The sequence below is a fragment of the Brachionichthys hirsutus genome, chromosome 12 (assembly GCF_040956055.1).
Source record: "Brachionichthys hirsutus isolate HB-005 chromosome 12, CSIRO-AGI_Bhir_v1, whole genome shotgun sequence".
Taxonomy (NCBI): domain Eukaryota; kingdom Metazoa; phylum Chordata; class Actinopteri; order Lophiiformes; family Brachionichthyidae; genus Brachionichthys; species Brachionichthys hirsutus.
The window spans coordinates 3788758-3814762 of NC_090908.1; the positions used below are offsets into that span (position 1 = coordinate 3788758).

General features: G+C 46.4%; 1 protein-coding gene across 1 annotated transcript; it reads left to right on the forward strand.

Moving 5' to 3' along the window:
* Nucleotides 1–55: 55 nt before the first annotated feature.
* On the forward strand, nucleotides 56–23367 carry tbc1d4 (TBC1 domain family, member 4). Its single transcript, XM_068745952.1, has 24 exons — nucleotides 56–460; nucleotides 5852–5980; nucleotides 6053–6290; nucleotides 6399–6637; nucleotides 7435–7524; nucleotides 7734–7838; nucleotides 7935–8067; nucleotides 8173–8264; nucleotides 8381–8491; nucleotides 9124–9246; nucleotides 10010–10069; nucleotides 12189–12403; nucleotides 12846–12989; nucleotides 15148–15308; nucleotides 15801–15989; nucleotides 16651–16653; nucleotides 17080–17241; nucleotides 17334–17492; nucleotides 17755–17855; nucleotides 17947–18090; nucleotides 18888–19047; nucleotides 19130–19299; nucleotides 19688–19864; nucleotides 21053–23367. Exons 1-24 carry the CDS (start codon nucleotides 56–58, stop codon nucleotides 21281–21283), a joined length of 3741 nt encoding a protein of 1246 aa, XP_068602053.1. The 3' UTR covers nucleotides 21284–23367.
* Nucleotides 23368–26005: the final 2638 nt, after the last annotated feature.

Here is a 26005-nt window from a genome sequence, read left to right on the forward strand (position 1 = left end):
ACATAACTGAGAGCCATCCGTAGAAGTAAAACAAAAACGCATCGTAACATCTGCAATGGAGAGCCGAGAGGAGACGGAGACGGAGCCCAGTCCCGTGAAGCCGGACCGAAGCTTCTCGCTGACTTACGTCGGCTGGTCCTCGCTGGACCGGCGGACCACCCTCCCCATGCTGCCGTGGCTGGTGGGCGAGATCCGCAGGAGGAGCGAGAGGAGCGACTGCGGCTCCGCGGCGCAGCCCAGAGAGGTCCAGCTGGTCCTCAGCCCCCCTCTGGTCCGCTGCGTCCCCGCGAACAGCTGCAACTCCTCGGTGTTCATATTCGAGCACAAAGCGTCGCTCATCTCCCGCTTCATCCACAACAGCAACGACCTCAGCTACTTCGCCTACCTCCTGAGGGGCCAGCCCGACAACCCGGAGTCCGAGATGTCCTGTCACGTGTTCAAGGCCCGCGACCCCAGCCAGGTATACACGCCTTCCCCAAGTGTCACAAACACCTTTACGCAAAACATGAGATCAGTGCGTCCGCGGATATTAATATTATTCCTAAAGGATTGTTAATAAGACGTGAAAGAAGGCCTGTTTTCTGTGAGCACAGAAATCCAGTTTAAGCAATGAAGTGTTGATAACACATCAGAGGGACCAAAGTGTAAAAATGTTCTCCTTTACTATAAATATGTGAAGCTGCCATTTATTTAGACCCACTTATTTAAGGTTTTATGATGGTTCAAACACAAGTCAATGGAATATCCTGTAAATCTAAATGTTTCAGGTGACAGGTGTCATTGAAACTGGCTCAGGCAGTGACCCAAACACCTTTACCTTGGGTTTAAGCGTGATGAAGGGAGCCCTCTGCATTTCTGGGGGGGATGATGACCCATCTGTGTGCGTTTCCTCCTTCGGATCAGACAACTCTCTGGAATCTGACTGTTGTGTGTGTGTGTGTTGCCTTTCCAATTAGAATAGAATCAGCATATTTACGTGCTGCTCATTATAGTTATTGAGTTATTAAAGTGCAAATGCAGTTGAAAATCAGGAACATGGGATCTGGAGTATTGAAATAGATGTGCAGAGCAGCCATATTTGTATTTTTATTTTCTGCAAGGCACAGCACATGACCCCAGCACCATTTATGTGTCACTTCAGATTGTGAAATAGAAGCTGCTTTAAATACAGGAGTTGTTCTGTTTACACAGGAATCACGTGGCTAGGGGTTGTGGCGGCTTGTGTTTTCTAAATAATGGTTGGTAAAGCAGGGATCCTCGGCCCGGTACCGGTCCGTGAATCATTTGTTACCGGGCTGCACAGAAAGAACGACTAAAATACAATTTCCGTTGTATCGATTATCACGTTCACCTGTGAATCTTCTTGGTCACGTGATATGGTACTAAAAAAAATAAAGCCGAAGATGAGTAAAAAGAAACCAAACAAGCGTCTTTTAGAGCTTCTTTTCTGAAGGGGGAAAGAAGAGCTGTGAGGAGCCAGAAGAGGAGCCAGAAGAGGAGCCTGCGACCTCCATGAAAAGAAAGCTTACTTGAACAGACAATACCAGGAGTCAGAGTTAAAATAGAGTTAATTTATCAACAGGTGTCTCATGCACCAAGTCCACTCTGCACGATATGTGGAGACACGCTAGAAAACGAGGCAATGAAGCCTTAAAAACTGCTTCGGCACATAGAGACCAAGAACCCTGGATTAAAAGAGAAGAACTTGGAATTTATGAAAGAAAAAAAACATGAACGTAAAGGACAGAAGGCGGTTGGGGACCGCCGCTGTGCTAAATTATTCTCTAACGCTCTCATTTTTTGCATTGGTTGCTATGTCTGCCTTGCATCGTGTTTCCTGTGGCGTGTGCGGTGCGCAGGGATGCTGTCAGCGTGTGTGTGTGTGTGTGGGGGGGGGGGGGGGTTAAAGCTGAAAGCTGAGAGCAGACGAGGCAACATGTTTGAGGCAGATGCACAGTCCAGGCGTCTGGCATCTCCTCTGGCCTCAGCTCTCAGAACGGCGTCGAGAACGTACGTTTTTCAGCATTACAATAGAACACAAACGGGTTTGACGGCGAGCTGAACCATGAGGAATGCTCGGGCTGGTCCACCCGCGTGCCTCTGATACATGCAGCAAACGCGCTGTTGAAGCCATTGTTAATGATCAGACTATCTGTCAGGCATTTTCTGTTAATTATAGTAGAGGTAGTCTTATTGTGCTGCTGTGTGCGTGTGTTTTTCCAATTTCTTCTGAATTTGAAGACACGATTTGTTTTTGAAGGGCAACAATGACCGTGTCAAATCCCATAAATATCGGTCCATAATCACCCGAGATATTGAGGAACAAATGTTGAAGCTCCATTGACTGCAATGTTAACACAAATTCCACAGTGATTCCGAATCCAGGATCTCTTCTGGATCATCACCAAGATTGTATCCTCTGTATCCTGGTAACATTCCCAACGGTTCCTGAAAATGTCATCAAGATCCATCAGTATATTTTTGAGTGATGTTGCTAACAGACAATCCAACTCCGGCGAAAACATAACCTCCTTGGCGGAGGTAAAAAAAAAAAGGCTGACAGTCTATTAAAAAACACATAATGTCCGATTGTTTTGTTCCACTGCTTGCATGCTCATCGGGTTGGACCTCCTGGACTGGAAATACAACTTCAGCCATCTTATGAAGATATTTTAGGGCAATACTTAATGGTATAATTATAAGGTACACGATCTCCGGCCTCGTGATTCGTGTGTTCAGGATCGCAGCTTGTACATAGTGGTTTGCGGACTTTAAACCAGCGTTTAAGCCCATTGACCTTGGTTCAGGGTCAGATTCTCGTGCACCTCCTCATAGTGGCTCTCATGCAGTGTGAATGGAACGCCCACAAAATTGTCCATAAGTGTGTGTGTGTGTGTGAGTGGTTGTCTGTTTATGTGTGGCCCTGCGATGAGCTGGCGCCTCATCCAGGGTGTTCCCCGCCTCTCTCCCGGGATAGGCTCCAGCAAGGCCCCTGCACCCACGAGGCGGTTAAAGCGTCTGCAGACGAGACGATTGAGGTCATCTTGTCAACAGAGAAGAAGATGGATGGATGGATGGATGGAGAGCATTTATTAACCACACTTTTGTATTTTTATGAACAAAGCTTTTGTTTATGGATGTTTCTAACTCACAAATTGACCATGATAGAAAGCCACCAGTAATAGCCACTCATGCCCATATATGGATAATTTGATCATATATGTCGTATGATCCAATAATACGACAAGCTGATGGCGTGATTATTGTGACAGGCCTGCACGTCTCAGTAAAACACACAGTGTGTAAGTCGTATGTCTCCGTCCGTCGCTGTGGAGCGGCGCTAATAGGCTAGTTCATTCACACCTGTGTCCGGTGGTGATGCCTTCAGTCTGCTTCGACGTTGCATCGGCAGCAATATTACTGGATGTGCAAGGAGAGCATGGAAAGTAAAGGCTGCCTCGCTTGTTGACATGTTTAGGTAGAAGCTTCTTGCCCCCCCCCCCCTCCATGCAGAGGTGGCATGGATTTGGGACTTGAGCTGTGTTTCACAATGGCATCCAGTTTGCCCCCCCCAGACAGCTGGAATAGCCCTGGGAAGACATCACAGCTGTGGCGAAATGAAACCACAAGCGTGACAACAGCAAACCTGCAGAACCACACAAAGACAGACGTGCTGGGTAAAACGCACACATTTCATTTACCACTCGTGTTTCTTCAGGCAGTGTTTGATCCAGTGCTGCTTTTATTTCTGCAAACGCTTCCTGGTTACTTTGCCCTTTAAAACATCCACTTTTGCATTGCTTCTACACTGACGTTGGGAATCGCCTCATCTGTTTCCATCGTTATCTTGCATCGACACAGTGATAACCAAAGATCACCTGCCTGAGATATCATGCTAATGAGGCCTACGCTCACAGATGCTGTGTAGGTGATTGCCAGTTATCCGGTTAATGTCACTGATAAGGCCATAGCAGAGCCACATGCCAGCCGCTGTTGTGCACCTCTATTCCATTTATTATACATAGGAAGGATTCCCTGGGAGCGTTCCGGATGCAGCTCAGAGGAGACTTTCCTCCTGATGTTATTGTAGAATGGCCTTCTTGAATCATGACCTCTGTCACCCAAACTGTGTGTGTGTGTGTGTGTGTGTGTGTGGGGGGGGGGGTTCTATTTCAATCGCTTGAAGAACAGCTTTCCTCCCTTCCCCAGCAGCTGCCTGCCTGTCTGTGCCTGTCTCCGCTCCGCAACTCTGGGTTGGGTCGATTACAAATAATTCATCAGGTCAAACGCTGCCTCGGCGTCAACTTACTCATGAATAATCCAGCAGTTGCCTTCAATGTTGTTCTTTCCCTGCGGGGATGAAGGGCACGGGCCCGACTGCGTGACGGACCAAAGAAGGCCGCTGTGATTTACAGCCACCAACTCCTCCAACTTACCTTGGCCTGGTGTCAGGGCTGCTTGTTTTGCTTTTTTTTTTTAGGACAGAACTGTTTCTGAAAGTTTGTCGTCATGCCAGGAGTGTCTGGAGAAGAGCACACAAGCTTCACCAGCACCAGGGATGCTAGAATCCAAACACCTCCAGAAACATGCAACTTAGGTCAACTGATAACACCAAATTGTCTGTATGTGTGAGTGTGTGTGCGCATGTGAGTCGTTGTCTGTGTGTGTGTGGCCCCGCGATGCGCTGGCGACGCGTCCGAGGTGTACCCTGTACGTAATCCTCTTTGGAGTGTTGCGCTCCCCTGGTGCACCTCTCATGGTAACCATTTCTCGAGATGTCTTGTACAAAAACAGACCATGAGCTCCTCCAGCTCAATTAGGTTCCCAACATTGAGCCGGTTAATTACTCGGGGCGAGATGCTTGTTCACGTGAAGAGATGGCGGAGTGTATCGCTCAGAATCTGGCAGCTCCTTCATCTCAAACAAAGTTTTCCTGCCTTACATGTAAACGCCCATGAAAGGCCGGGATGGCCTTTGTCAGGACTTTTGATTTGATTCTCAACCCTTCCTTCCTGCCGTCCCTCGTCTGCCTCGGGTGCTTTTGTTACTCAACCTCCATCCCTGACCGGGATGAAGAATCTGAGCTCACCAGTCAACACGCAGCTCTTTTCAGATACGACTGGCGATGTGAGCCGGGCGAAGCCGTTTTGGATCGGGCCTCTCGTGTGAGGCTGACCTCGCCTGAAGGCGCTTGCCAGTCCTGTTGTGTCTGCTCCAACGACTGCAAGACTGACTGATCCTAAATTCCCGAGCATTGCTCAAGAGGGCTGTGAAGGAGTTAATGTTTTCTGCCTTGACTTGTCCCCCCCCCTTGGACTCGAGTCACAGAGACGTTTCCAGTTGTTGAACAGGCGCCGTGACCTTCAGGTCTCTGGTTTCCTCCTCCTCTTTGTTTTGTCTCATGTCCTGGTGTGTGTGGGTGTGAATACGTTTGTCCTCATTTAGCAGGAATGTTGCTCTGGGTTTTTTTCTGTTTCATTAGCCTTGAGTTGTCTCGGTTGTACTTGAATAAACTGCACCTTTCAGCTAAACGTAGCTTTGCTGACTCTGTGTCGACGTCTGTTTGTGCATTTAGGTGTTTTATTATCACCACAAGCTGCACGGATTTTTCATTTGAACTTTTAGTGGCATCATGACTTCTTTTTATTTTTTTTATAGATTACATTTAAGTTAAAAACATTTTATTCAACGTTATGCTAACTGGAACCAAGATGGCGACCGTCTTCTAATCTAAGGTGTTGGGCCTGTTAGCATTGATGTTATTGTGTCGTGCTGTTTAGTTGAGGGAGCAGCTGCAGGGCTTTCCTTCCTTTTCTTCTCATCCCATCCTCCCTGCTCTCCGTTCTTCCAGGTCCCTGAGGTAATCAGTCGAATTCGTCAAGTGTCCAAGTCGGTCCTCAAGGACGATGCCAAGCCCAAACAGGAAGCTGACGACGCCTTCTACAACTCGCAGAAGTTTGAAGTGCTTTACTGTGGCAAGGTAGAAAGGACTGAAATAGGAAGCGTGTAACCTTGATAAGGACGGCCTTTCATTTGAAACAAATATTTCCAGGTGACTGTTCTGCACAAAAAGGCTCCGGTCACCCTCATCGATGACTGCATTGATAAGTTTCTGCAGCACGAGGTCGAGCGCAAGCGGCTGCGCCTCCTCAATGGCCAGAGAGGGTCCACAGACGGTGTCCCGCTGGATGTCTTTATTGGGCCAGACGGAGACCCCCTGTCCTCTGTCCTAAACGAGAGAGTCGAAGGCCCGGAGGGCCTTGCAGTAGGGGACATGACAGGAGGCGGAGGTAAGGATGAATGAAATAAATAAAGGTTTGCTGAGTCTCTGTCCCACTATAACCTGTCCTCTCTGTCCCACTATAACCAGTCCTTTGCTGTTCTTCTTTCAGCTAAAGGCCTCTCAAGCAGCACCAGTCAGAGCAGCCTCCGTGGTGCATTCCCAGAATGCATCCTGGAGGATTCTGGATTTGAGGAGCCTCAGGAGTTCCGGACTCGCTGCAGCAGCCTTGCTGGGAGCCTGCAGAGAAAACCGGGGGAAGGCGTCATAATGGGCCCCACCCGCCGGAGACACTCCAGTGCCCCGAATCATGTTCAGCCATCTGATGCAGACAAGAACCGCACCATGCTCTTCCAGGTAGAGGAGACTTACTGCAGAGAAAAGAGCTTAGCTTTGTAGCTAGCTAAGATGAAGCTTCTACAAAAAGGAGTGACTGGCAGGAGCCAAAGACTCGTTTGAAACTGAATTTATATGAGGCCTCTGGATTTTCTCCAAAACAGTAGTGGATGTTTGGTTTATGGGAATGTTTATGGATCGGTGCGACTGCCAAGTCTTAATTTATCCCGAAGAACTTGACTTCCTGTGTCAAATCAGAAAACACTTCCCTTGTCCTGTTTGTCATTTTGTCACGCTCTTTGCAGTTAGTCCAGCCTCAGCGCCTCACGCTATCACAAATCCATTTTATGTTGGGACCGGCTCAGGCTTGCCTTTCTGCTTTAGTGTAAAAGGTCACAACTCCTGATGAGAGTTTCTGACTGCAGCGCTACTCCAGCTGAAAAACGGCGGGCGGCGCTTAATGAAAAGCAGGCCGCCATTCCTCACGGGCCGTGCCCATTTCCTGCTGACGCTAATTTTAAATGCTGGCACACAAGGCTCAACATGATACTCAACATAGAAGTCAATTACGGGAAAATTGTTAGTGCAGACCCGTTGACTTTGATTTTGAGTGTGTTGAAGTGTGTTTCTGCGCGTCATTGATAGGATCTCAAAATAGTCGCGGCGTTGGCTGTGAGACGGACAATGAGGTCATCGTTTTCCAAATGTACTGCATGTCCATAAATGGAGAGACAGTGTGAAGATATAATAATTTAGCATTTAAGTGTCTTTTCATGTACTCATAGGTGTCTGACCATAATGAACCTTGTGTTTCACAGGTCGGGCGTTTTGAAATAAACCTCATCAGTCCGGACAGCAAAACGGTGGTGCTGGAGAAGAACTTTAAAGATATCTCATCTTGCTGTCAGGTGGGTTTCTGCGTCTCTCCGGCCGCGCGAGCCAGAGATAGCTCAGGCTAACCCACTATAGCGGGCCTTTGATAGCAAATGGCAAACGTATGTTCACTTATTCCTGCTCATTGCCATCCCATTTATTGAAATGGACATGCTCCACAAAGACAATGCACTAATGTCTTTATGTCTGCTGCTCTAATTCGCTCGTCTAAACTTTGACGCAGGGCATCAAGCAATCCGACCACTTTGGATTCATCTGTCGGGACCAATCAGAGTCCGGTCCCAATCAGTACATGTGCTTCGTGTTCCAGTGTGCTAGTGAGTCCCTGGTGAGTGGTGCAGCACTTTGGTCAGTACATTAATCTTCCAGTTGACAAACCTTTCTGTTTTGTCTGTGTGTCTGTGTGCGTGTGTGTGCATGTCAGGTGGATGAAGTGATGCTGACCTTGAAGCAGGCCTTCTCTACAGCAGCAGCCTTACAGAGCAGCAAGACCCAGATCCAGCTGTGTGAAGCCTGTCCCATGCATGCCCTGCACAAACTGTGTGAGCGGATTGAAGGCAAGAGAGACGATGGATGGGCAGAACTATAGGACAATAGACATGCGGATGCATGCGCTGTTTCTTAACGTTACAGCAATTGAATGCGTCGTCTCCTGCTTTCAGGCCTCTACCCTCCTAGAGCAAAGCTAGCTATCCAGAAGTATCTCTCCCAGCTGACGGACAACGAGCAGAGTGACGTTTTTGAGAGGATCCAGGTAGGGTTTGGCCTCCTTGAAGAAAATATCATTGTTTTTTTTTGGGGGGGGGGGGGGTGTAATTCATTTCTAGAAGCTGTTTCGTATCTTGAGTGCTTGTGTTTTCACATCTGCAGAAACTAAAGCCTACATCAGACCAGGAGGAGAATGAGTTAGTGATTCTGCATCTAAGACAGCTCTGTGCAACCAAGCAGAAGACCCATCTGCACATCGGAGAGGCCCCTCAGGTAAAAGCTATGCCCGGAAGATGATGAAGAAGAAATGAGCTTTTCTTTCGGAGTCACAAGAGAGGAGGTTGTTTTCATACAGCCTTCCAGTTTCACAAAAAATGTACTAATTTCTGAGTTTTAATATTAAGTCGGGGGGAAAAAAAACCCCAAAACAAATGGGAGGAATCACATTTAAGCGATCATTATCATGTGAAAGTATATACATGACTTTTTTATTTTATGCTTACTTTTAGTTTTGTTTGACACAGTTTCAGTTTTGAATATAAAAGTCACAGAAAGCACGCCATGATAACATGATCTCAAACGGCATTGTTGACTAACCAAAGTTAGTCAGCAATTCTATTATTTCATAGATTTTCTTTTTTTTTAATCCAGTTGTTTGTAATAGGTGCAAACATTTCTGCTCTTAACTTCAGAGAAATGTGTATTCATTTTAGCTGCATGCATGTTTTCAGTGGGGAAGGCCTCAGATGGTTTCCACTTGAATAGATCTTACAGTATTTTTCTGCTCCAGCACGATATTGATGTCTGACAGGGTTTGGGATTTGGATTGTCACCCGTTAAATATCTCTCAACGGTCACATGTAATATGATTTTTTTGTAACTTTTCTGTTATCCTTATCTGACAGAATTCAGCCAACAGCTCATCAGTGGGCGATTGCGCAACCAGCAGCAGCCGCTTCAAACTTGATGTCCTCAAGAGCAAAGCACGCTCCTCCATCACCAGCTCTCTGGAGAACATCATTGCACGGGTGGAGACGTGGTTTTTATTTCCCACGTTTTTTTTCACCATACTTTATCTGTTTTTTACATCCTCTCCTGTCATTTTGAACCATTTTCTCCCTTTATCTATTTCTTTCTCTTGTTTATGCATCGAAGACAGAGCCTATAGCCTCTATGCTGTACACACCTTTATTTGTAGTGCCGCTCTCCCTTCGTATCAGTCGCTGTTTCTGTGTCATTGCCATCCAGGGGATTTGGATTGACCCATATCTGTCAGGGAGGCAGCAGAATAATTCCTTTGCAGAGGGTGCCAGACAATATGAGACCTCTGCTGCCATATGGCTCTAAGACAGGGGTGGGCAAACTTTTTGACTCGCGGGCCACAATAGGTTCTAAAATTTGACAGAGGGGCCGGACAAAGAACAGATGGATGGAGTATTTGTGTGAGCTAATATAAATGACACATGAAAGCTATTGCATTAAAGGATTTGGCCTTTTACAGCTAGCATTACAGGGAAAATGTCAAATGAATGAGGTTTAATTATAATCCAATTTTATTTAATGATATAATTTGGACAAGTTTGGCGGGCCGGATTAAAAAGACCAACGGGCCGCATATGGCCCCCGGGCCTGGGTTTGCCCATGCCTGCTCTAAGATGTAGCAGAACAATTGAGTTTTCACTTTTCCACTCGTCATCTAATAAACACTACCCTGTAAAAAAATCCAAGTGAGCATTGTGCATCTGCTTGCATTGTCGGGACTTAACGTTGCATGTTCTCATCCATCCCCAGGGTGCCAGCCGGATGCGAGGGCGCTTAGGAAGCATGGGAAGCACTAGCAGTTTTGAAAGGGTAGGTGTGATTTAGCGGGGAGCACAAGATTTCCCAGAACTGCACTAGATGATCGCTTGGAATTCCCACTCCCCCCCCCCCCCCCAGTGGCTTTTAAAACCATGTTGCATCCATCAGAATGATTATCCGATGTGCATACTTTCACTTTCGCAAGTGCTGGTTGGTGGCCAGCTGGAGACGTGATGATGAACAGCATCTCTCCCGGGAGGTTTCTCCATGAAGCCTCGTTGTCCGGCGGAGGCGGCGGCGGTTCAGAGGGCGTGTGTGTTTTCAGAGGGTGTGTGTGTGTGTGTTTTGCGGAGCTGTCAGGGAACCATCTGGCCTTGTTGGCATTGCTGTGTTGCTGCTGTGCAGAATGTAGAGTGATGGCGTGTTGAAGCCCCTCTGACTCCCCATCAGTCATGATGGAGTTAAGATCATGCCCTGTGTCAAAGATCATCATTGGAGGAAGCTGGGAGGAAACCGGAGAACCCGGAGAGAACCCACACAGACATGGGTAGAACATGCAAACTCCACACAGACAGCATTCGAACCCGGTACCTTCTTGCTGTGAGGCGACAGATAGAGCTACCTACTACGCCACCGTGCCGCCCCCGTAGCATTGCATTCCTGTAATAATGTCCCGAAGAAAAGTTCCACAGAAAAATGCTAGCATCTGTATAATCCATAATTCAGTTGTTGGAGAGTTATGATGATGACAGCTAATATTACGGTTAATTAAAAAATAGGATTGGTCGATGAATTAAATATTAAATATAAAGACACAGTTATTTATTGTGGTTAATTTATCTGTAGAGTTTGGTGAAGCTGGAAAGAGAGAGCTATGCTCTGGACAAAGTGACCTCCTGCCAGGACATAGTCACAGCCAGTGAGCAATGTGAACAGGATTACATGAGAACAGATGAGCTGGTTTGTGGCAGGAAAACCACAACTAGTATTCAGTTTTGAGGTGGATCTGGATAAAGGGAATCCTGGAATCCTGTCACTTTGTTGAATATTGCAAATAGACGTTTTCCTACATTTCTTTGCAGATTATCTTGCCCAGATTACATGGATAGCCTCAGAGACAGGGGGAGATCGTGACCTTTATTCACTTTGTTTAACATTGCGAAAACTCCTGGACAGCCTTCCCCCCCCCCCCCCCCCCCACACCTCGACTGTTTGGTGACGGTGAGGGAATCGCTTCTGCTTCGACTATTTCTAGTTTGTAGTTTATGACCAGCTTCTGCTCTGAAAGGAAAAGTTAAGGTTAATTGTTCATATTCTGCATTCATAATGGAAAGTGTTCCTCTTCGGCTTGGCGGCTCACCTGTGTCCTTCGGTTTTATTAGTAATTGTTAGAAGAAGGCTGCTTGCTTTGTGATCAAGCAAATAAGTGGTCGTGTGGGAATTCCATCAGGATGCAGATGTCCCAGCAAGCCGGAAATCCATATCAGGAAGCCCGGATCAGTAGTCCGCCTGCTGAGCCATGTCTTTTCTTGCCCCCCCCCCCCTTGGACGTGCCGTAGTGTGATTAGTCAGTTAGTGTTTCCCAAGACCTGCAAATGTAGCCGCTCAGCTCAAAGTGATATCAACTTTGTTTCCATGTGTGTAACAGCCAGGCGGACCTTTTACAAGCTGCAGTGTGATAGTCATAGTTTCTGCTGCCGTCATGTCACAGCTCAGAGAGCGCCGTCTCTGCAGATTGGCTGGGGTTTCTGTAGTGCTGAGCCGCGGACGTCCTTCCCAACCAATGGCGTGAGTTCGTCTGAGTCACAGGACGTTGGCCATTAGAATACAATAGATGTAGGAGTTGTGCTGCCAAGGCACGAGGCTCTTCTGAGTCCAAGGGTACTGCGTGGAAAGTTGGACCTGCAACACGTCTTGCTGTGGGGATAGAAGGACGAGGTGAGGACAGAACTTCAGCTCCAGTAACGGAGGCGTTGTATGATCATCAGGATGTAGGTTGCATCTCCGGAGTTAGCAGGATGTTTATTGACCTACAGAATAGTTTTTGGGTGTGCTGACTATCATGCTGCTATATTATTTATTAACTATTTCTCACATTGTTGCAGTTAGATGCATTATTATGAAACAAATGCATGCATGCACTCAAGTCTGTCCCTTTCCTCGCCAACAGGATGAAGAATCTCCTGGTCACTCCCCTCCAGGTTCCCCTCCTGCGTTCCCCGACGGAGACCTGGAAGCCGGCATGCAGGTGCGCCGCCGCGCTCATACCTTCAGCCATCCGCCGTTGAAGAAACGCATCTCCTTTGAGGGACAGCCTTCCAGCCAGGCCAAACAGCCTCCGCTGCGTAGACAACAGTCTGTTAACCCCGAGCTGCTGCAGAGCAGGTAACCCATCTATCATGTTGCAGCTGGGAGCAATGGAACGAAAGGATCAATGCAGGACACGCTGCTCTTGTGTTGCAGAGTGTTTGTTAGAACCATTAGCTACAGGAGTGAGCTTTTGTTTATCTGACGCTGAATCTGCAAAGAAAATGAGAGACTTTGGTTTATTTTAAGACTAAATAAAAATCTTGTTCACCTTTGAGTCACAGACAAACAACGTAATCTATTTGCAGAACTTTGATCATTTTTGCATCTCTCCACTTCCACTATTCTTGAACAATAGCATCACAAGTTTCCTGTCACTGTTTTCATTGCTCAAGAGTTCCTCAGTTTTTTTTCCTGTACTGTGTGACCAGAGGCTTATTTTTCTGTGCAATCTTTTTTTTTCTCCCCCCCCCCCCCCCCCCCGCTTCATTTGTGGCCATTTTATCTTTGGCTTGCCCAGTCCTGCGCCTGTCTCGAGAACGCGGAGCGTTTCAGAGAGTGAGACCTCCTTCAACCTCCCCTCCTCCTTCTCCGCTCCCACTTTCCTGAAAAGCTTTTACCTGGGCTCCCTGAGCTCCTTGGCAGACAGTGGGAGCTTCAAGAGGTGAGAGGGGGTAATCAAACCAATCCCCTATTTTAGATCCCACAACGCCGGCCAGGGATTAAGGGAATGAGTGGGAGGGCCAAAATTGTCTTTGCTGGGTCCGAACGTTTTAACACCCAACTTTATTTGTCCCTGTGTGTCTGTCCATCACCGCTCTATTGGCAGAAACACCCTTTATGCCCATCATCGCTGCAGCAGGGCCAGCCTTCGTCCGTTCGCTCAATGATGATGATGATGATGATGATGATGCATCCCTAACTTGTATTTGCATGTGACTTTGAATCTGTTTTGCACGGCCATACATTTAACCTGCTTACCTGAGGGTCTTTAAACATCATGCTGAGTTTATTGTGTGTGCATGTGTTTAAAAAATAATATATATAGCACGCAAAAAGAAGACGTACCTCGATGCGCCTCTAGAGACCCCCCCCCCCCCTCTCACTCCAGCACTACCCTGACTAGAGCGACTAGTTTTCTGAATAGTAAAGGTTAAATGTTTCCATTTGGAATGATTCATTGCAGGAAGTTTCTCCCCTGACAAAAGAGGACGAAAAGCTTTTACAGATTATTACTGATAAGGAATAAGAGCTGAAGCCTAAACCTGCTGGGTATATAATCTGAACACGCCTCCCTGTTCCACTCTAAGGTAACTTAACCCCAATGCTATTGCTGACAGGAAACCAGGTTAGAATGGCAAGTGAAAAATGTTAAATCTTTTACAGAGGTTGTTATGAACAGCTGAGTGTGTGAAGTAAGGGTGTCCACTTATCTCAATAAAGGTCACTTCCTGTTTATCGCTGCCAATGTGATCACACGTGTGTGCAGACCAAACGCATCTTAAATTACCCTTGCAAAACATAGTCTTAAAAGCAGAAACAAAAACATGATGCATCATTTGTATGGCAAAAGGGTTTTGTTGCTCATAAAATATAAAGGCTTTACAATATGTTAACGTGTATCGCTAATGGATTGCAGGACAGATAAGAGAATATATTGGTACAGTGGATCCTCGGTTCTTGAACACGATTCCTTCCGTAGTATTGTTCGAAAACCGAAACTATATTTCCCAAAATAAATAATGTAAACTGCAGCGACATCCCAGAGACGGGTGGCATTTTCATATTTGCCCATTATTTCCTTCTTCAGGTCAACAGTTGTCCTCACTGCGATCCTCGTTTCTTCTCCAGTAGTATTACTGCTGCCTTTCTTTGGATCCATGACGAAGAGCTAAAGAGAACAAAGTGAAAAAACACAGACACAAAGCGAAACATTAGCACACAGTCTTCCTCCCATGGCAGGTCGACTCAAACTGAACCTACTCGGGTAGACTCCGCCTTCGACGTCCGAGGCAACTTAAACGTCATTTTCTTTGGTTGCCTACCGAGCTGTTTGAGGTTCCACTGTTTTTGTGACATTTATTAGACTTACATCATGAGGTGTCATTGAATGCGGCCTCAATAATAAATAACCCACCTGTATAAGCATCGTATGGGTTTGCTGCTGTTTCATTATTTCGATGTTCTCCAGTCAGTAATTGTGAAATAAAAATGATGTTTGGAGACAGCGCTCCTACTCCCACTCCCACTCCATTTCTTGCACCTTTTTTCCACATACCTTCCTCTGAAGTTAAAAAATATGAAAAACACCGCCTCGACTATCTTCCCACACATGGCTGAGCACTTTATCTTAGTGGCTCTGATTCTAGTTCAGAGTTTATAAGATTTTTTTTTGCACAGGGCATTTCATCCATCTCTGTGTTGAAAGGCATGCGAGTCAGTTTTCTTTTTGTCAGCTCAGGAACAACGTTTTCATCTCCACTAACAAGCGCTCCCTCTGTTCCAGGGAAGCATGCGCCGTCCGCCGTGGCTGTTGGTGTGGCTTTCACATGCTAAGCTACACCTGTAGCACCGCCCTTCGCTTTACTAACATGAATATTGGATCAGTGCCGGTTACATGTCAGTTCGCCTTGACCGTTTCTCAGGACTTCAGAGCGTCCATCGATAAGAAGCTCATGCAAGGTTTCTGTGTTTTTTGTGAGTCTCCAGGTTAGACACTTGCCTTATTCTACTGGGGGGGGGCGTGCGTGCAACGGTGAAAGCTGTCGGTGTAAAGATGATGCTGGACTCTTTATCGGGCGTCTTTGACTCTTCTCTCGTAGCAATGGAGAAGGCCAGAAGAAGACCCCGTCTGGCTGCAGCAGCAGCAACTCAGTGAGTGGAGGCCTGCCTCCCACCCCACGCAGGGTCTCCTGGAGACAAAAGATCTTCCTGAGCGTCGCGTCACCCATGAACAAGCCGACTGCGTCCATGCATCACCCAGGTCTGGTAACTCGATCCCTCCGAGCAGTCCAGGGCCGAGCAAAACGAGACGCACAGTGAACACGATCTGAACCATCCACACGAACAGTGAAACGACACGCGAGGAGACGGGGTAGACCTGGTTCTTGTGGGGGAATTAATTTACTTTGATGATCAGGCATGCATGTAGGAGGGCGCAGAAAGCACTAATCACTAACCTAAGAGATGCATCTCAGTTTAAAATAGAGCAGGCCAGTAATAATTCTAGGTTCCAAAATGATCCACCTTCATCACCAGCTCGTAGGTTACTATTGTGAGACCCGTTCCATTGGATTTATCAGAGCTTCATTGTTGACATCTTCCAGCTGCTGCAAGTGGGGAACATATGAAGAGGCAGAGAAACCGAAACAATAAACCCAAAGAACCTAAAAGAGAGTACCGGTAGCTTTGCAGATTTGGGTGTTGATGCTCTATGGACCCGTGATTGCTGATGTTTGTGGACCTTGTGTTTTAGATGACTCTGATGAGACAGACTTGCTGCCTCTCTCCCCCTGTGACTCGAGTTTGGACCCCCCGGGGCGTCTGGCCCCACCGGGCGCCGGGCATAAAAAGGCGGGCGCTGAGTACCGGGCCCTCTGGAGAAATGCAATCCACCAGCAGATCCTTCTGCTGCGCATGGAAAAGGAGAACCAAAGGCTGGAGGGTGAGTCGCAGCCCCTGCTGGGAACACGTTGTGTGTGCGCGCGTGCGTGTGTGTGTGTGTGTGTGTGTGTGTGATATTAGCCAGAGACAGAATCCCTGCCTTGGCCATGCGAGTGAAGATTTAGAGCATCATGTCTGTCTTGTTGCAGGCGCTATTTTTACTTTGTCATGGGACTGTTATTAAAATCATGCAACAATGGGACCTTTGTTAGATTTGCACGCTACCACGCTAAGAACACTCCTGCCATTATTAACTGAAGCTTTATGAGCGTGGACAGCGAGGGCAGGCTCAGCCAGCCGCTCTGAGGATGTCTGTTTGTGCTTAAGTCAGCTGTTGTCTTCACAGAGGCAACATTTATTTAGCGCCTCCCTTGTCTTGTCTCTTAACTGGCAAGAGGAAGAAAAAGAGTGGGGGGAAAAAGTCATTGATTGGCAGCTTCAATGTCAAAGTCTCCAGAGGTGGAGTAGAATAAAATAAATTGATGAAGGCTTTTAACATGTGGACAAACCCTCCGAGCGTAACCTTAAAGGTCTTGTTTGAGTGTTTGTACCTATTATGTGGCGCCTTTCTGTCTGATGCCAACACGTCTCTATCCTTTTGTCTGTTGCCACGGCACCAACGATGGTCTGAGGACCTAGCTGTGAATAACTGTGTTCTGTAGAAGGTAAGCGACAGAAAAGGAGCCCTTTGTGATTGAGGCACGTTGTTTTGCATGAATTCAGGTGCTTGTTCACTCAGTGCAGCGTCTTGTGAAGGGCTCCCACTCGAGGCCGTCTTGGTTTCTTCTGCTGTCTCTGTCCTCGGTCTTGCTGCAGCTTCTCCAAGCCTCGAATGTAATAAGGATGGATTTTTGGTGTTGGTGCGGGCATTGTGTCTATGTGGTAGGCTTTCCATGGCAACCGGTGACCAGTCTGCCATTCTTTAATCATTCTTTAAAAACAGCCGAATCGGATTGCGGGGTTTTCTTTGTGTCGGCACAGCTCTACTTTGGGCAGCTTATTGATTTCCTGGTGAGAGTCTTCATAGATACGATGACGGTGAACAGGTCCTCATCTCTCTTTTTTTTAATATTCTGGTCATTGTGCCGCAGCGAGCAGAGACGAGCTGCACATCCGTAAGATGAAGCTTGACTACCAGGAAGTGGGCCAGTGCTCTAAAGACGCACAGGCATTGTGGGAAAGAAAGCTCACGGCCCCGGGCAGAACTACGGTCCCACAAGACAAGGAGGAGTTGTATCGTGCACTCTGCCAAGGTGACATATGTGTGTTTGGACATATTTGTGTGCAATAAAGCAAGAAAGAGTGAAGACATGCATGCAGTAAACATAGAAATCTTTGCCTCCAGGTGTTCTGAAGAGCAGGCGCGGGGAGGTCTGGCTGCTCCTTTCCCATCAGCATCGGCTGCGCCACAGGCTTCCTCAGCGTCAGCAGGCCGCGGACACCCCCTACCACGACCTGCTCAAGCAGCTCACGTCACAGCAGCACGCCATTCTGGTGGATCTAGGTGCGCGCGCGATCGTAAAAACGGGTTCTTTGAATGGAGAACAAATCCTGGAATTTGTCTGTTGTATTTTTGGCGTTAGAAAATGATGCAGGGTGATGCGTGACGGGAAGTGAATAGGATTTGTGGTGCCGGTCGTGCATTATCTGCTTCTGTCGTTAAGTGACTTAGTTTTAAGCTATAACAGCGAATGATCAAATTCTCACAGGAACAGCTTTATTTTAATAAATGCTCGGGTGAATGTTGTATTTGTCGCCCTGCTCAGGTCGGACCTTCCCCACCCACCAGTACTTTTCTGCCCAGTTGGGTGCGGGGCAGCTGTCCCTCTACAACCTCCTGAAAGCCTATTCCCTGCTGGACACAGAGGTGCGTCCCACAATCTCTTTCCGTTCCCCTCCGTGTGTGAAAGTAAGGGACTTGTTCACACTTCTTTTTCTGTTTTTTTTGTGCCACACAGGTTGGCTACTGCCAGGGCATCAGCTTCGTGGCTGGAGTGTTGCTGCTGCACGTGAGCGAAGAGCAGGCCTTTGACATGCTGAAGTTCTTCATGTACGACTTGGGCATCAGGCAGCAGTACAAACCTGACATGATCTCTCTGCAGGTCAGTGCATGAACCGGCAGACAGGGAGGTTCGATACCCAAAAGGCTTCACCCAACAGATCTGCACGCTCCACTGTTGCATTCAGGCTTCAGCTGTTCCGCCTGCGACTAGAGGGCTTGTGCGTTAGTGCTTCCCCACAGGTGTCTCCACCTCTAACAGACCACACCTGCATGCCTGCTCTGTTAGCTCCAGTTAAACATCAGCTGACCTCACTGGGCTAAACGCATCAGCAGGCGTGGTAATGTTTAATCTACATCAGGTAGCCTTTTAGCCAAGCAGGGGCTTGTTGGTGCGCTTCACACTGCAGCGGCCCGTCTCGTGAGACGAGTCAAAAAGGTTTGCGAAGACAAGAGGAATTTGTGCCTTCTTTTTCTCTTTGCGACGGCTCGGTGCGAGGAAGTGGAGGTATTGCTTGGCTTCTGTGCAACGGTCAGGAAATGGACTGATAACAGTCTAAATTTAGCTTCGACTTCTACTTCTCTTTTCTGTCTGCTCTGCATTTGGCTGTAGCACGTCAAGATCGCTGGTTGGCTGGTTGGTTGGTTGGTTGGTTGGTTGGTTGGCTGGAGTTGTGCTGCCCAGCTCATCTCTGCCTCTGAAACAGCAGCAGCTACTCTTAAGGAATGAACTCGGGCATGGTGTTATCTGACAGCTAGTACTTCCTGGGCTGCACAGCGATAGTTAACTGCAGATCCAGCTACACCAGTTTCCTCTGGCAAAACGTGTTTCGACCTGCGTGCTTTTTTTTTTGCCTACTTGAATGTGTCTGTTTACGGACATTGTCTGTGTCATCCCAGATTCAGATGTACCAGCTCTCCAGACTGTTACACGACTACCACCGCGAGCTGTACAACCACTTTGAGGAGTACGAGATCAGCCCCAGTCTCTATGCGGCGCCGTGGTTCCTCACCCTCTTCGCCTCGCAGTTCCCGCTCAACTTTGTGTCCCGCGTCTTTGGTGTGTCTTTAGAAAGCCTTGTGAGGTGCAGCTCACAGCTGAAGATCTTTTTTCTAAGTCTTGCGCTGTTTTTTTGTTTCAGATTTTGTGTTTGCCCAGGGGACTGGGGTGATCTTTAAAGTGGCCCTGTGTCTGCTGAGCTGCCACGAGGGGCAAATAGTGGAGTGCGACAGCTTTGAGAGCATCGTGGACTACCTGAAGATTACACTTCCTGCCCTCACCCAAGCACAGATGGAGCAGACCATTACAAAGGTACAAATGAGAAGTGTGACACACAAGAGTAGTACGCGATCCAGCATCGTACTGAGAGCATTTAGCACCTTAGCAATCAGTAATCCACTGAAAATGAATAAACGATCACATGGAAAATTGCACAATTCTAGAGATGCAGTCGTTACGCGATCAGATTTTTCTGTAGTTCAGTAGCTCATGTAATCCCTCGCCTTCCACCATTTCTACAGATGCCATGTCTTTTTATACTATTGGTTTGATTTACCTCTTGATGTGATTATTACATGTTTAAATGTCTACAACTGATGTATCATTTACACAATTTGCCAGACCTTGCCGTTTCTGTAATGATATCAAAACATCGTAATGACTTTGTGATGGCATCACAACTCATTATTGTATCCTCCAGGTAGCAGATATGGACATCTCCAAGCAGCTGCATGCATATGAAGTTGAGTACCATGTCCTCCAGGATGAGATGCAAGATGCCGGCTCCCAACCCGATGACTCTGACCGGCTCGATAAACTGGAAAAGACAAATATCCAGTTGAAGAAACAAAACATGGACCTGCTGGAAAAACTCCAGGTAGGAGAGAAGAACTTCATTTGTGAGAAACGGCAAATTATCTATATTTATATATTGATAATGATGTTGTAGACGATGTTTTTTGTTGTGAGAGAGAATGAGAGGGACCTCAGTTTTTGTCTTGTTTTAATGGATGCTTAATAGTGCCACCTTTTTTATAGTTGTCATTAGTAGTTCCTCACACCACCTGTAGATGGAAGTAGAGCAAAGTAAAAAACAAGACGTCTAAATGCTCATCAGTAGTTGTACATATCTGTGCGGCCTTAATGTTAAAGTCACACATGATGGTTTTTATATTAAGTATGTACTGAGCTGCTGATATTTCTGATGTTACTAGGAAACAATATTGCAATGTTAAAACTGCATTTTAGTGTTGGATAAATTTGGGAAACATTTACATTTGTTAAATATAATTTTTAACAGTATCTTTACAAGGATTGTGCGAGAATTCAAAAAGATGCAGTAAATCAGACTTTTGTCAGAATTTGTAACCTCTGTGCTTTTGCTTCCATGGAGAAACTAAGCCGCTCCTTAAGGCCACCAGGGGGCGTCCAAGAGCTCAGAATGCCCCACAGCATGAACTTGAAACACTTGTTTATTTATTTACAAAATTAGAGATCCTGAAAAAGTTTTCCTTTTGGCCCCGTCATGAGAAAATGACTAAAAAAATACCAGAAGTTGGGATTCAGGTATTTGGTGAATTCATAAGGATGGATAAATGTTTATGAATTTGTCTTAAACAGAGTTTTCTGATGGTGATGTAATTTAAAAAACACTTACAGTTTGTAAAATCACACCAATATTAAAACTCTTCCTTCTCTTAAGTGCTAATATGAGTGGAAACACGAGTTTATCTTGTAAGTTGAAACACACGTTTGACCTATATTCTTCACACAAACAAATAGATAATAAATATATATTTCAAATTCAGCAAAGATAAACTATTGCATTTCCGTTTATTTGACATTGACAGCTTGTCACATATTCTCAGTGTTTATTTTCTTCCTCAGGGAACGCTAGCACCAATGTCAAAATGCTGTCGTAGTCTTCTCATTGTAATAAAGCTATACAGAGTTGAAAGTTTTATGTCATTGGTTTTTGGCTTTAGAGGGAAGGCCCCCGAGCCTGTGTTGACCCTCGTTGTATTTATTACCATGCATACAGGGGTGTGATGTCTCTGTCTTCCAGGCTGCACGGCAGAAGATTCAGTCGCTGGAGTTGAGCGTGGAGAACTTCCTTTCAAGGGAGAGCAAAATGAAGCACATGATTCGCTCCCTGGAGCAGGAGAAGGCAGCTTACCAGAGAACAGCTGAACGCATGCGCTCATGCCTTCCCTCTGACAGCCTGACAGATGTGGAGATGACCCAGATCAAAACAGGACCCAATGGAAAAGCCAAAACTGCAGCCAAGAAGCCCTGATGGCAACCGGGGGCTGGCTGGCTGCCTCGGAAGTGAGCGGACGCGAGCTGCTGCGACCCGCAGCCATTGTGCTGCTGCACAAGAGGAGCAGTGATTTGTAAATGCTTGATGTGTGCACTAGGGACTCAGACTGTTCGATCATACCTCTGTGATATTGGTCAGCATCTAAAACTGTGGCTTTATTAGCAAGCAGGACGTCAAAGCTGCTCAGAATCATCTGTGTCACTGACAGTTTAAAGGTGCGGGCGTCGCTCCCTATTCAGAGCCTTACAGTAATTATAAGGTGAATTTTTCTCGACTGATGCCAGCGAGAAATGTGCCGGACCTTGGGAATGTTTTTAGAAGTGCCTCGATGCATTTACCCTGGCCTCAGTCGCGCTACGCGAGCAGAGAACAGGAGGTGCCGGCTGGCAAACCGGTGGACCTCGGTTTCAACTCATAGCCGTTACCACCTCGTCTTTGTTGCTCTTGAACGACGTCTGCAGTGAAAGCGCTGCCTCGGCGTAATCAAATGGCTTTTTCTCCTCTTGAGTTTCTTTGTGAATGCCATTTCACTCCACATACCGCCGTGATAGCATTCTATTCTCCACAACATCCGGGGTGCAGGTTTGCTCCGTTTACCTTTCGGCACCGCATCCAGTGTCTTGCCGCTCGTGTCTCGCCCGCGGCACCGCCGTCTTCCTGTGAGATATCTTTAGTAGCTGCACTTGCTGCTTCTGAGGAGGAAGCGTTTCTTCCCAAAGCTCAGACAGGATGTGAGGTCGGTTTCCTGTGCGACTGACCGCCGTGTCTCGTTTCAGTGCCGCGCTGAAGCAGAGTTCGCGCTCCCCAGGAGGCACTGAACCCCGGACTGCAGTGGACGAGAGGCCTAAACGTGCGGCACAGTCTGTAGGACGTTTGGGATTATTTGTCAGCCCAATGCTTGACAAAATGAGCAACATCCACTCTTCCTGTAGTTCTTGAATTGGAGATTGAAATCAGCCGGCGTTGTTTTTGAAAGGCGACAGGTATCTACCGTTCAATTTTAGTTTGTCCGGTCAGATATTTTTAAGGTGAGTAGCGATTGTACAAAAGGAAGAGTACAAAACTTCATAAGTCAATATCGGTTTGAGTGGGAATGAGTTTCTTTTCGCCGACCGCAGGAGCAGACAGTTTAGGGTGTCCTTGGTTTCATCTCATCTCACCTGACGATCTCCAATTTTGATTGAAAGCCAAACGGTCCCAGGCTTAACTCCACTTTGATCAGACAGCCTCCCTTTTAAACCAAGGTGACGTCGAGCATGTTCTCACTAAAAGCATCCATTCTTGTCCTTGTTGCCGAGCTGCGGTGGCACATTCGTGTCTATTTAAGTGTACGGTAACGTCTTTATTCTCAACTTGACTCCGAGCTCGCGTGTCCTTTCAGCTTTCAGTGCAGCGTGTTTCTCTTTAGCAGCTGCGTTTATCTGCATTGGCCTGAAAGTACCGGCCTGCCTTGGTTGAGTTGGAGGACCATACCGTGTATTAGTTTGCATATATTTTGACTCGGCTTCCTGTGATGGTAATTTGGGGTGGCGTTTTAAGTTTATGAGAAAGGTTTGCACAAACCTCCTAATGCATAGATCAGTTTCAGCTGAACAGCAGGGATGCAGAAAGCGAAACATATCAAAGTGGATTTGAGGGGTACCTGCGACACAAGCGCTGCTCAGCTAGTCTGCTACATTCAGCGTTAAACCAAAGACGTGGTCGTTTTTCAAAAACCAAATGAATGCTGCGATGTACATTCTTCAGATTTGTTCTACAACAAATATAACATGATAAAAAAAAAAAAATTCCAATCACTGACTTGCTGTTCTAATCTTACGCCTTTGTGCCAAAAATGAATGATACCCATCGCTCCATTAATTGGAGAGCGGATTTGTGAGCATCTAATGTAAATGAAGCACGTTGTCGTAGTCATTGAACAGTTGTGTGTTAAATCAGGTGCTCTGAGTTCTGACTACGCAATAGAGCTTATATCACTGCGTTTAAGAATAGAGGCGTTGTTTTCCTGTGGACACGAGGAAACGCTCTGATTCTGACAATAAACTTCACTTTGCCTTGTTGGCTCTTCATCTCTTTGTTGGAAAGGCGTTCCTGCTCTGTAAGTCCTCATGAAGAAATCATGTCCCGTTGCTGCATTGAATCGCAGCAATCCAAGTGCAGGACGTAGCCCAGAGCTGAAATGTTCTCAGTGTGTATCATTGCGTAAAAAGGCCCATTTAGCGTGTCTATTTAAAGGCGTTGTGTTTTTGCAGTGCCTTGGGCAAACTTTAAGTCTCCACTGGAGACACTGAACCTTTCCCATCCCTCCCTGAAACATTCAAGCAGCTGTTCTGTTCTAAACGTATCATACTCTGGTGCATTAAGATATATCAGCTTCTGATGCGTGTGAGAATGGTGTCGATTTTATTACAGACTGCTAAGTAGGAATAATGAAATATTGTTCAGTCTCTTAAAGTGGAAAAACTATAAGTAAATGCAAAAACAGTAGAAGTTAAAAGTAAATTTTGGATTTGGATTGATTAATAGTGAAATTTAAAGGTATGGCACAAAGAAAAACAATATGATGGCTAAATAGTTGTATAAATTATTGAAGTAGAAAAGCACTCAGAGAGCGCAGAGCTCCACCAAACAGCTCATTCCCCTGTTCTTGGTATCTTTATACAGCAATCATGAAAAGTAAAAGTTAATCGGAGTTGATGTGTATGTTTAACTGATTTTCGAATCCATAAATGGGTTTTAATGTTCCTGACCTCATTCTGGATCAGATCCGGAAGACATTCTGCATGATAGTTGATATACGACTGTGATTTTTGGTGCGTGAATTGATTGAATACATATTTTACAAGATATGACATTTTGGAAAAACCTCCATTATAAGCAAATCTGGGAAATGCAGATTTCTTTTTTATATCCAGACTGGTATCCGGATCGCTCTCTAAATTGAATAGGATCTAGACCAAGACCCGTCTTCAAAAACAATTTCATCAAGAGCCATCAGGAGTTTTCCTGTAACAGTCAGACAAACAAACACCGTTAAAAGCACAACTCCTTGGAGGCGATAATAAACTTGGATTCACTTTTGTTAAATTTGAAATGATGTTACATCAACTACCAGAAATCCAGCATTTTAATTACATTTTATCCATACGACATCCCAGAAAACCTCCAAGGGGAGGTGCATGGTGGCGTCCTGTCAGATACCTGGACAACCCATTCAAACCAAAGGAGCAGGATATCAGCTGTGAACTCCCTCCAGATATCGGAGCTACTCGCCGTATCTCCGAGGCTGATCCAGCCGACGTATGAACAAAACTCATCCAGCTCATATAGTATCTTAAACTTTTCATCACTATCCAAATCCCACGATCATAGGTAAGGGTTGGATTGTAAATTAACTGGTTCATTAAGAGCCTTCTGGTTCAGCTCTCTCTTCCCCAGATGGTACGATACAGTGCTGCATTGAACACCTACATATGGTCCTTTTCTAAATTACTTTAAAAAAAAAAGGGGGGGGGGGGGGGGGGTACATAGTCGGAACATGAAAGCACTTGAGGTACAGAAGGAATCATATTCAATGAGACAGCGACAAGATGATACGCTAATAAAAAACAGACCTCAAGATACTTGGATGCTAGAAAGTCTTACACTTGGACTCTTGCCCTGAGCAACAGAAAGTCCTCCATGATGTTCAGACGCTGGTGTTGGTGGCTGATGACACTGCAGAGACCAATGAAGCTGAAGATGATGATGAAGTTGGTGAATTTCGAAACTTTGGCAGTGATGGGGGGGGGGGGGGGGGGGGGTATAGCTCTCTGTTCAATCTGTTAACCATGAATATGAATCCCAGCAAGAGCCCCACCAGCCTGGGAGGGGCTTTGGAAGATAGCAGCCATAAGAAAAGTCAATGTTTTCCCAGGAGGGTCTTACCTAGAAAGGAGTGTTGAACGTTGCTCTGATCAGCCTCTTCCAAGCCTGGAGCTCGTCAATCATAAGACACACAAACACCACCGAATAGGAGCCTATTGCACGCCAAAACAAGAGGGATCACATTCCTTAAGTATTCCCACATGAGTTTACATCCTGCAGCAAGGGGAAGAGTTGGATCCGGGGAATCCACGGGGGGAACAGCTGAACGGGACACTTCCTCCGCTCAAGGTCTGTTTGTGTGTGTTTTTTCTTCTTCACCCTCTCTGTCTTCACTATCTGCATCTTTCGCTCCATCTCTGCTTCCCACTTTGGTTGCCCCTACCAACGGCAGGGTGAGGCTTCGTCTGAAACTTTGCTTCACTGTTATATGAAGCTCACAATGCAGATGTGCACACGTGGTATGTCGGCCAGAAAGTATGTATTCTCAAACAGAGAGACTGACTGCTGACTGTTTTTCGTCAGAGGTCCTGTATGAGACATTTGCCTATGCGCCTGTCTTAAGGATATTAAACCAAGGTCTTAACACAAAGGGAAGAGTGAGCTGGGAGTTCGAGCTGGTTACAACGAAGGAGTGAAGGGGTGGATGAGGGAGAATGGAGGAGGAGGAGGAGGTCAGAAAGGGTCCTTCTGCCTTATATGGGAATTTATACTGCTCGGTTTGTGGCACAATCTAAAATGGCTCTTTCTGGAGAATACAGACTACAGCCGTCAGTGCAAAGTATTGCAGGACATAGAATAAGAGTGATAGCTAAATTTAGATTTTGTTGCATG

Coding starts and splice junctions, on each gene's coding strand:
- tbc1d4 (XM_068745952.1), top strand. CDS start 56: ATGGAGAGCCGAGAGGAGACGGAGACGGAGCCCAGTCCCGTGAAGCCG. Junction 12,404..12,845: donor CCCGAGCTGCTGCAGAGCAG/GTAACCCATCTA, acceptor TGGCTTGCCCAG/TCCTGCGCCTGTCTCGAGAA. Junction 17,242..17,333: donor GTATCGTGCACTCTGCCAAG/GTGACATATGTG, acceptor CTTTGCCTCCAG/GTGTTCTGAAGAGCAGGCGC.